The 13,033-nt window shown below is 41.3% G+C and overlaps 1 protein-coding gene across 2 annotated transcripts in view; it reads right to left on the reverse strand.

Annotated features, from left to right (window-relative positions):
- The window catches only part of GABRB3 (gamma-aminobutyric acid type A receptor subunit beta3), a 236,037-nt gene that overhangs the window by 9,958 nt on the left and 213,046 nt on the right, over nt 1-13,033 (reverse strand). For both annotated transcript variants that reach the window (XM_059056933.2, XM_059056932.2), the window contains exons 7-8: nt 7,606-7,758; nt 1,555-1,799 (exon numbers count right to left, since the gene is read on the reverse strand). In XM_059056933.2, the coding sequence (XP_058912916.1) occupies nt 1,555-1,799; nt 7,606-7,758 (398 nt within the window). The remainder of the gene's footprint in view (nt 1-1,554; nt 1,800-7,605; nt 7,759-13,033) is intronic.

Consider the following 13,033-nt stretch of genomic DNA (forward strand, 5'->3'; position numbering starts at 1 on the left):
GAAACAAATTTTCAGAAAAGCAAACAGTAAAAATGGACTCATGAATTTTCCTCTGCATCTGATTTATAATATATTATTTCTACATTCTGCTTAATTTCATCTGTGGATTTAGAGATTTGGGGGATTTTGTTTCTTTCTGTTTTAAATTTTAAGCTTCACACTCAAAAAGATATTTCTGTAGCAAAACAATTTAACCTTTCTGAAGAGCGTCATTTAGAAGAAAGGAAATAAAATTTAAATCTGTTTAAATTATGAGGGAATTTGGAAAAACAGCATTGTATGTGTCTGCGTGTCTGTGTAATGGAAAAAATAATGATGTGATGAATTCTAGTTTCCTTGGAAACAGTATTACCAAAGTATATTGTGTATGCATAATATATATAGGATATGGACTAATTTAGAAACACACCAGTATGGTGCTAAGTATACTTTCCAGTAAGAAATTCAGGGTCATGTTCCCTGTGGAAGCCTGATTTTATTCACAGATCCTAGTTTCTCTGACCAAATCTATTTATGTGTTGCTGAAAGGACAGGAGCCATTTACAGTCATTTACCTTCACTCATTCATGAACATCTGGGGACCTATTCTGGGCCACTGGTAGGCCACGGGCACAGCACTCCTCCAGGGAGCTTCTGCATCCCTATGAGCAGCTTGGGCCGGCAATGCACCAAGAGCGCCAGAAAGAACAAGGAAACCTCACAAGCTTGAGAAATAAGTAAGTTTAGTAAGAAGAATTTAAAAGTAAAGAAATATAGGAACAAGTCCAGTATGTAAATGGGTGGAGGTATATTTTTGAGGACTTGAAGGGATGCAAGGGGTAAAAGGATAAAGATAAAAATTTTATAGAAATGACAATGTGCTTTCACTAAAATAGTATTTATAATTGCAATAACATTGCTTTTATTAAAAAAATAAACTGAAATGACATCTAACTGCAAAGTTTGTAATTGGAAGGATCTAAGTGTGAGATGAGGAGGGCTGGAGAGGGACCTGATTGGTGCCCTCTCTCTGGGTTCAGAGCCCACGGGTCCTAGAGCAGCTCCCTGATTGGCCCTTGCTGTCCTGGGCTGCTTATCTGGCATTTTGCAGAACACAGACAGCAGGGCTGGGCCAGGACAGATGCACGAGACCCCTGGGACAATGCACTGCTCCTGCCCTGCACTAGGGACCCTGAACCAGGGCAGATGAGAGAGGGGGCTGTCCACCCCATGCAAAGAATAGCAGCACGCTGGCTATCACATTTGTAATCTGACCACTGAAGGAAAACTGCAGCATTGTTGAAAATGCTTTTGCCTGTCAAGTTCGGGCCCCACACTCCAGAGATCCATTCATTCCGATATCTTTCCGTTTCTTTTCACAGGAAACTGGGAAGCTTTTGGCTTCTCCAACTTCTGCACCAATTTTGCTTTTCTATAAAATTCAGTGACTTGCAGACGTCACCTTTCAGGCTACGATCAACAAGCCTGCATCACTCCTACTCAAAGGCCATGATGCCACGGGGTCTGTGGGTCTGGGAAAGGCAGAGTGGGGGCGGCCGAGGCCGAGAGGCCTACCCGGTTGCTGTCACCCTTTGAACGGTCATTCTTTGCCTTGGCGGTCTTTTCCGCAAGCTTCTTCTGCCTTTGAGGGCCTCTTCCAAAGAAAATGTAGTTGACAAAGGCATACTCCAGAAGGGCCAGAAACACAAAGACAAAGCAGCCCATGAGGTACATGTCAATGGCTTTGACATAGGGGATTTTGGGCAACGTCTCCCGAAGATGTGTGTTGATGGTCGTCATGGTCAGCACAGTGGTGATCCCTGTAAAAGAAGCGGGAGCGTGAGAGGCTGCAGGTCCACTGCTCAGTTCCTCACTTTCCACTTTCCTGCTTTATTTTCTCAAACAATGTGAAGTAGTTGAAAATCATGGTTGAATATTGTTGGGTGATCGAAACACAACAGAATATAGAACACACAGTTTGGGCGGCAGGTCACACCTCCGGCTGGGGAGTTAACACTTCTTCCCTCCCCGCCCCACCTGGGAGGTGCCTCCCACTGCACCTGGCCCGTAGATGGAGGTGGATGGAGAGGGGTCGGGGACAAGGCAGAGGCTGCCCTGCATGAAAGCTGGAAGAAATGAAAATAAACCCGGAATTTATCATAAAACACTAAGTGTCTGGGTGAGAAGCTTCTAGGAAGAAGAATGAACCTGGGGAATCTAGGAAGGCCATCTGTGGCCGCTGGTGAAGAAAATGATTCTTAGCACAAGGCGTTAAAGCAAAGGGAATGAGGCAATGACTTAAAGCTGCTAAGGACGGGAACCAGTTCTGAGCTCAAAGAGAGGGAATGTTCGAGTGTAGCTCCGGAGAACAGATTACCTCACATAGCAACTTCTCGCCCCAGCTAAGAAAGAGGCTAATAAGCTGTGCAGCACATGCTGACTGTGGGCAAGGGCTAATGATTTTACCCAAAGTATAGTATCTTACCATGCTCTGGGGCAAGTGACCAGATCTCTGTTGGGTTTTTTTTTTTTGGTTAAATGTCATTATTTTGAATTCTTTAGATACTATCAGGTGAATAATACCATTTTCCCCTAAAGGAGCTAAGTTTAGTCTCTAAAAACATGTAAGGACCATATTTTGTAATTCTCCCATAGCAGTGGGCATGTTCTTGGTGTACAAAGTTTCCATATGGGATGATTTGAAGCCACAGAGAGAAGGGGACCCATTGGCTCGTGACATGACCAGAGCTGCTGAGCTGAATGAAGCTACATGTGTGGGAATGAACTGCATTACTCACTTCTCAGTGGCACGGGCGTTACTGTGGCTGACTTGCTCTCTTTGAAACAGTACTTTTGAAATATTAAGAAGCCTCAGAAAAGTAAGGCAGCTCCAAAGAGCCAACTCTTTTCTACCCATGTGACTGGTACCAAGGAATGTGATTACTCATGTGTGTTCCAGGACCCAAAGGAGAGGGTCGTTGCCACATGAGGACTTCTCTCAAGGAGACTTGCAAGGTGAGAGCCTCAGCCATGGTCCTTCAGCCGCAGTAACCCAGAAAACCAATGATGTCCCCTAGACCAGCAGGTGGTGCAAGCCCAAAAAGCTGACCACCCAGACACATCGTCCCACCAGACCACTTCTCTGACCCCACTGGACCCCCACTCAACTCTCTGGGGAAGGGGCTGGGTTTGTTAAGCGTCTTAGTCTGATGCCCTCTGGACTCCCATCCCATCCTTGGATGAGTGCCAGAGTGTAGGGCTCCCCTCACTAGTGACCACCTGGAGAAGACGGAAGAGAGCCCAGGCTTCCACCTCACACATGCTGAGCTGCTGTTAGCAGGAGACGAGGGAACCGAGGAGCAGAGAGCCTATTTTCATGTCTGACTGCAAACCAGAGCTGATGATGAATATATGGAAGTCAAAGATGTCAGGATATTTTAAGACTCCCCTTTAACATAAAATTCAGGTGTACCTGGGGACTTTTAAAATTTGAAAATGGCAATGGGATAATTACAGTTTACAAAGAAGTGCAAAAACACCATGCAGATGCTACAAAATTAGGTGTTCTCACTATTATTCAAAAATTTTGTATTGTTGCCACAACTTATTTTTTTCTTTCTAAATGGACTTTGGAAAGTGCTCTGCTTTAGTCGTTGCTTTGGCTCTCCAGCTGACTATTCTGAATGGATGTGTATAACACAGGCCTCAGTAGATGTCCCCAGAAAATGGGCTAAAGTAACACAAAACAGGGACAGCCAGCACATGTCAACGAGCACTCAGCCTGGCAAAGGCGAGGAAAATGGGCAAGGATGCTGGCTCCAGGCCCATCAGTGCCAGCTCAAGGAGTCCCTTAAGAGTAAGGTTTTGTGGTGAGTGTTCCCTGGCTTTCCAGCTTGGGATCACATGACCTCTTAGCTTGAAAGGCCATGCATTCTCTAATTCTTTGTATCGTTTTCCTTCCTATCAAGGTAACTGTGGAGAGTGGTGGATGCAGTGGTTCACGGCCTGGATAGTAGAACCACATGGCCCAGGCCAAAAGTCCCACTCCACCACGTCCCGGCAGCAGGACCTGAATGAGCTTGATAGGTCCACAACTCTTGTCTAAAGGTGTTGTGAAGTCTAAACACCACGGTGATGGGCTACTGGTAACTGGCATTAACACTTGCGACAACAGATGTTATTGTTATCAGTATCACAGAAAAATACATTTTCTGGTAGCCTCCAGTTTCTTGGCAGGAGACCCAGATCTGGCAGCCTCGCTTTGAACTTCTGATCTCTAAAGAGGACCCCATCCAATGGCAGAATGGGAGACTGAGTGGTGCCTTCTGTGTTCTTCATACATTTACCAAGCTGTTAAGTCTTGCTAACTATCAGCCTCAAATTATTTCTCACTTATATTAAGGAAATATTATGCTTGAAAAACTGCATTTATAAAGATGGTTGTGAAGTAAAAATAAAATTTTATCATTTAATCAAAAAATATATTTAATTTTTCTTCTTTGTGACCCAAATAATGTGGCTTAAATTATTTTAGTGTAATTTTTCATTTTCAGAAGGACCAATACTATTATTCACTGATAAGTGGACTTCGGGATTTTTGAGGAAGACCATGTAATTACAACTCCCAACTTTGTAGTCTGGTGGCTTCTAACACTAACAGTTCAACGGATGTGGGGGTCAGACCCTGGGTGGCAGAAGCATAAGATCCTGAAACACACAGAGCATCTGTGCAGCACAGCTGGGTAAAGAACCAGCGTTTCCCTTCTCAGCAGAGACAACCCCTGACAATTCCAGGTCCAGCAGTGTCTTGAGCTGGAGGGACATGCCAAGGAGGTCTTCACTGAGCACCCTTCTGTGCAGACCCACACCTCTCAGACCTCATTTAGAAGTGGGGAGAACTCACCACTGTGCAACCATTCAGGATGAAGGCAAACAGCACTCTAAGCATTTCAAAGGGTGTAGTTCATGACAAGACACATGACGTGAGCTGGGGGAGGGGGAGTTCTCCAATTAAAGCCCCCCAAACCATGGCCATATCCTCTCCAAGAGGCACTGAGCATATTAGCATCTTAAAGGTTCTGAGAGATTCCTTAATAAGAATGGTTAATAATAATTCTTGCTGAGCTTTTAAAAAAATCCATCATTTTTACAATGCAATAGACCAAAGAACCCTTCTGTGTATTGTCTATTGACACTGTAGAAATCACCTGTAGTGGTTAAGGGCCCTGGAGTCAGACAAACTGGATTAAAATCTTTCTTCTGACACTTAATATTACCTGACTTTGCACCAGTTATGTAGCTTCTCTTCACCTCACTCCGTTCTCTGTAAAATGGGAAAAATAACACTGCCTATTGTGCTATGGATCTTCTGCACCATGGATCAGGTAACCACTTTCCAATGACCTTGCACAGAACTTAGAACCTGAGTATTTGGTAGGTTTCAGCCTTAATGATTGTTGTTGTTGTTGCTGTTATTTAGGGTTCATGACCCGATGATACACTTTTCCTTAGCCAATTGGAGCTGCTGTGCTGTCACTTCCCAAGTCCTGCAGACCCAGGCTCAGAGACCATGTCTTATGCTGAAGCTGGGAGAGGAGTGAGAGGACTGGGGTCCCACGCTGAGAGCAGGACCTGCTGGACGTCAATCTGGCGTCCCAGCTGCCTTCTCGACCTCCAGGCCTCAGGTCCACCCCAACACTGGCAAATGCCTTCAATTCTGCCTCCCAGACTTCTGATATCCATCAAAACCTGCACACCTCCAGTGGTAACGCCTTAGCCAGTCTGGACAGACCACTCCTCTATCCCAGCAAAACATGAAGCATGAAGTATGTTCATGTTTTCATGAACATGAAAACATCCTAGAAGCATGATTGAGGTTTATAGTAACAATACTGGGTTGACAAGAAAAAGTGGAATCTACTTTCATACGCTGTAATGAGGCTATGTTGACTCTAATCCACTCCAGATAGATTATCTATTTAATATTGTGGAAGATGATGTTTACAATTTAGGAGCTATAGCATTTGGATCATCCAGAAAATTGAGAAATTTGCATTTTCAGTACACCTCACTTCTGATGATGCCAGATAATTCTGGTTCTTTGGTACTCATATTTCTCTAATTACCTCAAAAATAACAGATTCTCTGAGGCAGATTCCCTGGAAGCTCATGAAGCTTCAGCTTCTGATCTTCTCTAATACAGGCCTCTTACAGGATCAGGAGGGGTTCCGGAAATTCTGTATTTATGTATTTTATATTCTTTTTCTTAAAGAGAGCTCCTGAAGTTGTATAAGCTAGCAGCTCCACGAAATTTGGATCTACCCTAGCAAATTCATTTTAGCTGTGAATTTTCCAGGTGAGAAGAGAAAATAGTTTAACAAAGAGCAATCTAGTAACAACAAAAAAGGCAAAACCTACAGAAAGGACTGATGTTACAGGGTAACCTCTGCAGGTGGTAAAAAATCCTGAAGGTTTTTTCGAGAGATTTTTCCTTTACCAAGCCGATTAGAAATAGATTAACAGCATTTTTGATTTTTTGATACCTTATTCTGCTCAAAGTGTTTTTACATTCACCTAACACTTTAGAGATAACTACCTAAGTTTCTTAAGTCACTGTTAAATGTTATTTCATGAGAAAAGAAATCTAATCTTGAATCAGTGCGAGTCAGTCACCTGTCTTTGCGTCTAAACCAGATGTCCACTTACGCACATGTACACACATTCTCCCGGAAGCATGATGCTAAGCAACTTATATTCCTGGGAAGAGATGGTAAATAGAAAAAGTAAGAAAGAGGGACAACCAGATCCCTGAATTCTTATGCTTCTCTGCAGGCTTACCAGCAGATGTGCTGTAATTCTTTCCTATCAATTTTGAAAGGTATTATTGATGGCTTCACTCCCAGGAATTAAATTCAACCCTACCCAAAGAAGGGATAAACTGGACAATTGCTCTTCAGCTCTAAAAGCTCAGTACTTACCTAAAATGTATTTAAATAATTATTTTGTCCATGCAGTTTCATAATAATTAGTTCAGTTAAAAATAATGTTTCTGAAAATATGCCTTCCCTTAATAATTAAAAGATATTAGAAATCATACTGGAACATATAATGTATATTGTACGTCAACTAATAATCCAGTTGTCAAGTGACCAATGGCCAGAAGAGATCACTAGAGTTCTTGGGAACCACTGAGAATTTAACATCACATATTAATGCTCATTAATTTGTGTAATTACAATTATATGGTATAACATTTGACTATTTTTCTGACTTAAAAGAGAATGCACAATTAATCAATCTTCTTTCTGGCCATAGAATAATTTTGAACAGGCGATGTTAATCCTTGCTTTAAAATTAGTGTCAAAAATAGTTTTATTATGCAAATATTCGGCAAGCATATTTTCCCTTTCATGGGCATGAAAATTCACATTTGAGCCTTATAATTAAATTAACACATCAAGAGAATCATGCATGAAATTAGTGTTTCAAGATAAAAAGTGGCTATATGGGCAAGACTGGTGTCATGATGTCAAAAAATTGTAGTTGAACTATAGTCTTTGAACTCCCTTAATATGGTAATGATATGGTGACTTTACATTTTAGGTATCATTTAAAAATAGCACATACCAAGGGCAACTCTAGCCGCAGATGCATCATAATTGATCCAGAAGGACACCCATGAGAGAATTGTAATTAGGATAGAGGGCATGTAGGTCTGGAGAATGAAGTATCCAATGTTTCTCTTCAACCGAAAGCTCAGTGAGAGCCGAGGGTAGGCACCTATGGTAAACAGACAGGAGTTACAATGGAGATCAGACACAGCAGACAAAGAGTTTGCTTTGACTTCCAGGGGTCAACAGCATGCATTTGAAAAGTCCAGAATGGAGGGGTGGTCCACAACCATGCAATCTGCCTCCATGTGCCTAACAGTACCCATTGAGAACTTGGGAGAGGAATGATTTTCAGTCTATGTATGAGGTCATGACAAGGATACTCTTCTAAGGTTAAATACTCAGCTGAGAACTGTCCCTGAGAAAACTTTGGGGGAAGTCTTTAGCTTAGAACACAGAATAGTGCCAAATATCTCATTTAGTTTTCAACTAATGGTCCCCTTCTTCTCCATTGTAGATAGGGGAGATTTGGCTCAAGGCTTTACTGAGCAAAATGGTTTTTATCAGTTATCCCCTGTCAGTCTATCTAGAGCAACAGTGCACTGACCCTGGAACACCTGGGATAGCTCAGGGACCCCCCCCACCCGAGGGCTGGAGAGGCACAGAGGGCAGGAGTGTACTCTGAGATGCTCTGCTCCAACCACAGGAAAGGCATCAAGGAGAGCTGAGGAGAAGTACCCAGTCTGCTTTCCTGTATTTGAATCCCAGTGCTAACCTCCTGATGTGCACATCCCACTTAGACGGCCTTGAACCCCACCACCACTGCCAGTGCAGAGTGAGAAAAAAGCCCACTGCTTATGCCACCTATAGCTATATATTTGCCTTTTCTGTTTGATTTTGTTTCTCTTGGAGCAAGGCAAGTGTGGCTTCCATTTCCTCCTGTCCATTTCAATAGCCCACTTTATCAGTTTCAAACTTCTTAGCTCTTAATTTTCTGGACTCAGCTGAGGTTGCTGGAAGGTCAACCTTCTCTAATCATCAACTTCCTTGTTGCCTCCTCTCCTGGCTTCACTGATGGGTGGTGCTCTGTTCCAGAGATTCTTCCAACCAAAGCTTCAGGAGGCCTCACTTTTCTTGTCTACCTCCTACTCCAAGCCTGACAGGCTCCTGTTCTCCTCCTGCCTCAAAGTATATGCATTTTCCTGACTTTACTGCACATCCCTTTCTGGTTTTGTCCCTATATTCTATCCCTTTTCCAGTCTGATTCATTCGTATGACAGTTTCTTCTACATAGTAGATGAAAGACTTTAACCTCTAGGCTCCTACTTTAGCATCAACCACATTTTCAGCCAAATTATATAAAGGAGAAAAGAAATCACCTAATGGACCCAGCATTTAAAAGCTGACAATCTGGAAATTTCCTCCAATCTTTTATGTGCTTGTGTGTTTAGAGTTTCTTTTATATAACTCTGATCAAATGCATATATCGTATTGTCACCATAGCATAAACATTTTCATCCTTATTACAAATTACTTATAAATACAATTTTAAATTTTTCCTAATTTTCCATCAAATACATACACATGTATTCTATAGATTATAAATACATTTTCCTGAATGTGATACATTTAGAGTATTTCCATTTTTACAAAAATTTAAGTAATATTCTTAGGGATACCTTTGAGTAGAGTCCTTTCATTATGTTTAAACTTACTGCCTTAGGATGAATGTGCCAACAGAGGAATTGCTAAGCCAATATTGAAGGCTTTTGATACATATTCCCAAATTACTTTGCAAAAGAACCACACAAGCATACATGCCACTATAAGTACTTTATAGAAGTGCCTATCTCATTTTGTAAACATAACAGTATTACATAGTATTTCTTAAAAATAACTTTTGTTAATTTCCTTGGGAAAATTTGTCCTTTCAATCACTTTCTTTAATTGATCACTTCCTAAATGTTTGTTTTTCCCCTGATTTTAACTTTATAAATAATCTAATTATACTATTCATTCATCTTTCCCATTTTTTGTTCCTCTTACTGTTTTTACCTGTTCATTAAAGTTCTTTTAATACTAATACTTGCTTGTATCCTCTGCAAGCATTTTCCCAGTTATTTGTTTAAAAACCTGAATAGGGTAAAGTGGGGGACATATAAAAACAAGTTTTTGTATGTAGTTGAGTCTATCCATTTTATTTTTTTCCCTGTGATTTTTAAAACCTGTTTTAAGGTTTAGATAAGTTCACAACAGAGAGCTAACCATAAACCTATTTTGAGGGTTGGCAATTTGATATGAAGTGAACATGCATGTTGGTTTTTGTTCCACAAACAATGAACCAAGTTTTCCAACACCTCTATGAAATAAAGCTTCTGCTAACATAGATTTGATACACTCTGTTGTTTTATAGTACATTCCATGTCTATGGACATGGACATGTCCATAGACATGAGCCAAGTCAGAGCCCTGTCTGGGCTTTGACACCTCTGGGTCCCCGACCCATATGTTTCAAAAGCACAGTCATCCCGTGTTCAACAACTTCTAAGGCTTCATATAAAGGTCAAAATAGTGATCCAGGAATTTTAGTTATTCCAAAATGTTTTCCCAATTTAACGTTAGTTTTATTTTCCACCATGTCTCTGCATTAAGCATAACATTTTCTAGCCAAGAAGTATCCTCATTGCCTCAAAATAATTGTCCATATTTCTTGCCTCTGCTGATTCACACCCACTGTTCTCCCCTTAAGAAATGTCTTCCTTTAACCATACTTCAAGGCCTTGGTCAAATGCCACATCTTCCATAAATCCTTTCTTTTTTTTCCCCTCCAAATGTAAGTAATTACCCTCTTATGCCTTTCCTCTTTAAAGTTATAATTATTAATATTTACCAAGGTAAGATCTTCCTTAGTAAGCTGTACATACCCCTAGGCAGAGTTTGTGAGGTACTGTATTTTTCATATACTGTCATCTGTGTACTGAAAGAAAACAGGCATATTTGGTTTATTTATGTGACTCTTTAGCAAGTTTAATACTCAAAACAGTCAGTAACTCTATTAAATATTAGTTTGAAATCCCATAGCAACTTCAACATTTTTTTAAAATAAATTTATTTTATTTATTTATCTATTTATTTTGGCTGCATTGGGACTTTGTTGCTGCGCGCGGGCTTTCTCTAGTTGCGGCGAGTGGGGGCTACTCTTTGCTGCGGTGCGCGGGCTTCTCATTGTGGTGGCTTCTCTTGTTGCGGAGCACAGTCTCTAGGCACATGGGCTTCAGTAGCTGTGGCACACGGGCTCAGTAGTTGTGGCACATGGGCCCTAGAGCACAGGCTCAGTAGTTGTGGCCCACGGGCTTAGTTGCTCCACGGCATGTGGGATCTTCCCGGACCAGGGCTTGAACCTGTGTCCCTTGCATTGGCAGGCAGATTCTTAACCACTGCACCACCAGGGAAGCCCACAACTTCAACATTTTTACTGAAGTAACTTCAAAATCAGATCCTAGTTTGCAGTTTCATGGCAATCTCATGCCTTACTTGTCATTTGCTATTCTATGCTCCAGATATTTGTCACTATATCCACTCTACTTGGAATGTTGTTTGATTCCATCAGGATAGACTGGCTCATGTTGTAGTAGCAAAAGACCCTTCAAATCTCAGTAGCTTTACAACAAAGATTTTTTTTCTTTCTTGTGCTCCATAGCCACTTAGCTTCCTCTATCTGGAAGAGAGCTGGACACTGTGGAAGAAGTGTCACACATACTTCCCGTCACATTTCATTGTCCAGAGCAAGTCTCACTGTCAACCTTTATGTCCCTGGAGTAGGACAGTTCAGTCCTCTCCCAGGGAAGTGCAACAAATATTTTTTGAATGATAATGCAATCTACCATATTCCCCAACTTTCCATTTTCTGAGTCAACTTAGCTTTTTCCAAAGTACATCTTCTTTAGGGAAACTGTTCCCTACAGGGCAAATATTGATACTTATGCAATGAAGTACAACTGATACTCTTTTGAGAATACTTGCCCCAGGCAACATGGGGACCAATGATACAATTGCATAGTCAAACACTTGGAAAGTCATTAGTGACCCTGAAAAAGGGAATATTACTCAGATTTCAAAACTATGTATTCACCAAGGTACTCATTAACACAGAACATAGAATTAAGAAAATACACTATTTTCTTATGTATTTGTTTAGTAAATACATTCTATTTCTTAAATGTGAAATATACCTTCAAATCAACAAAATTTTTAGGCATTCACCATGTGCCGCACCCCCAATCCCAATCTCTTGATCCCACAGGTGGGAATGTTAGTGGAGGAAACAACAAAGATAAATAAGAGGATAGTCTATGCTCTCAACTAGCTCCTAATCTGTCAGAGAGACTCATACAGAACTGGCCTCGGTAAACCAGAGGGAAGGGCTACACTGGATATTCTAGGGCACAAGTTTAAGAAAGGTTTCATGGTATCTGAACTGAGATACTACTGGTTGAATAAGAGTCTTTACAGGCAGAGAAACAGAATAGCCTTCAAGGTAAAAGATCCACCAGGGCCAAATGAAGAAAAGCCTTTCAAGACACCATGAGACAGAGAACTCAGAATGTTAATAAACAAGAATCTTCAGAGGTGTCAAGACCCATTCTTCTAGGCAAAGACTTTTGCCATTTGGTGTGCATCTTCAAGAACACATAGAGTCTTTGTGTAGCTCTGTTAGATAAAGTCCTGACACTGGTACAACAGATGTCCTGATGTATCCTGTATCTATGGAGAAACTCCTCAAATGATCATAATGAGTGACTGGTAACTTAAAGTTGAGAAGTAGTGAGTCAGATGCACCAAGACATAACCTTCAAAAGAGCAATAGAAGCTTACAAATTACAACAGAAAGGCACAGAAGCCCTAAAGTCTGTGTGCCAGTGCAGATGTGGTCAGGTCCACAAGTAGATGCTGAGTAAAAAGACAAAGGTACAGTCCCTAAATACAAGTGCATTGTTCTGGTTCAGGGCTTCCTTGGCAAAACTATCTATCGAAGATGCTGATCTCAACCCTTTCTCCCCAGGTGCACTAAAAGTTGTAGCCAGAAACAAGGCTCTGGATCTCTCCTCCAGCCTCAATTAATAGCACTTTCTAAGGCATTAATATTGTTGAAGAACTCATAAAAATGTGTATGCAGAGTATCATGTCACCTTTGCGGAGTGATAAGAGCCACTCAAATGTATCTATAAAGTAACAAGCTGATATTTTAGCAACTGCAGCAGAGCTGGCCTATGTACATACACCTGTCCCCCTCCAAGGCGGCCACTGTGGGGGCTCTCCCACAATTGCCTAGGAAGCTTTGTGAGCTCGGTGCTGCTCTTGGGGTCTTTATGATGCTGTCTCATGCAATATCTACCTTTTTACTTTATAATACAACCTAAAGTTCAAAATGGTGTTCCTAATTT

The sequence above is a fragment of the Kogia breviceps genome, chromosome 3 (assembly GCF_026419965.1).
Source record: "Kogia breviceps isolate mKogBre1 chromosome 3, mKogBre1 haplotype 1, whole genome shotgun sequence".
Taxonomy (NCBI): Eukaryota; Metazoa; Chordata; class Mammalia; order Artiodactyla; family Physeteridae; genus Kogia; species Kogia breviceps.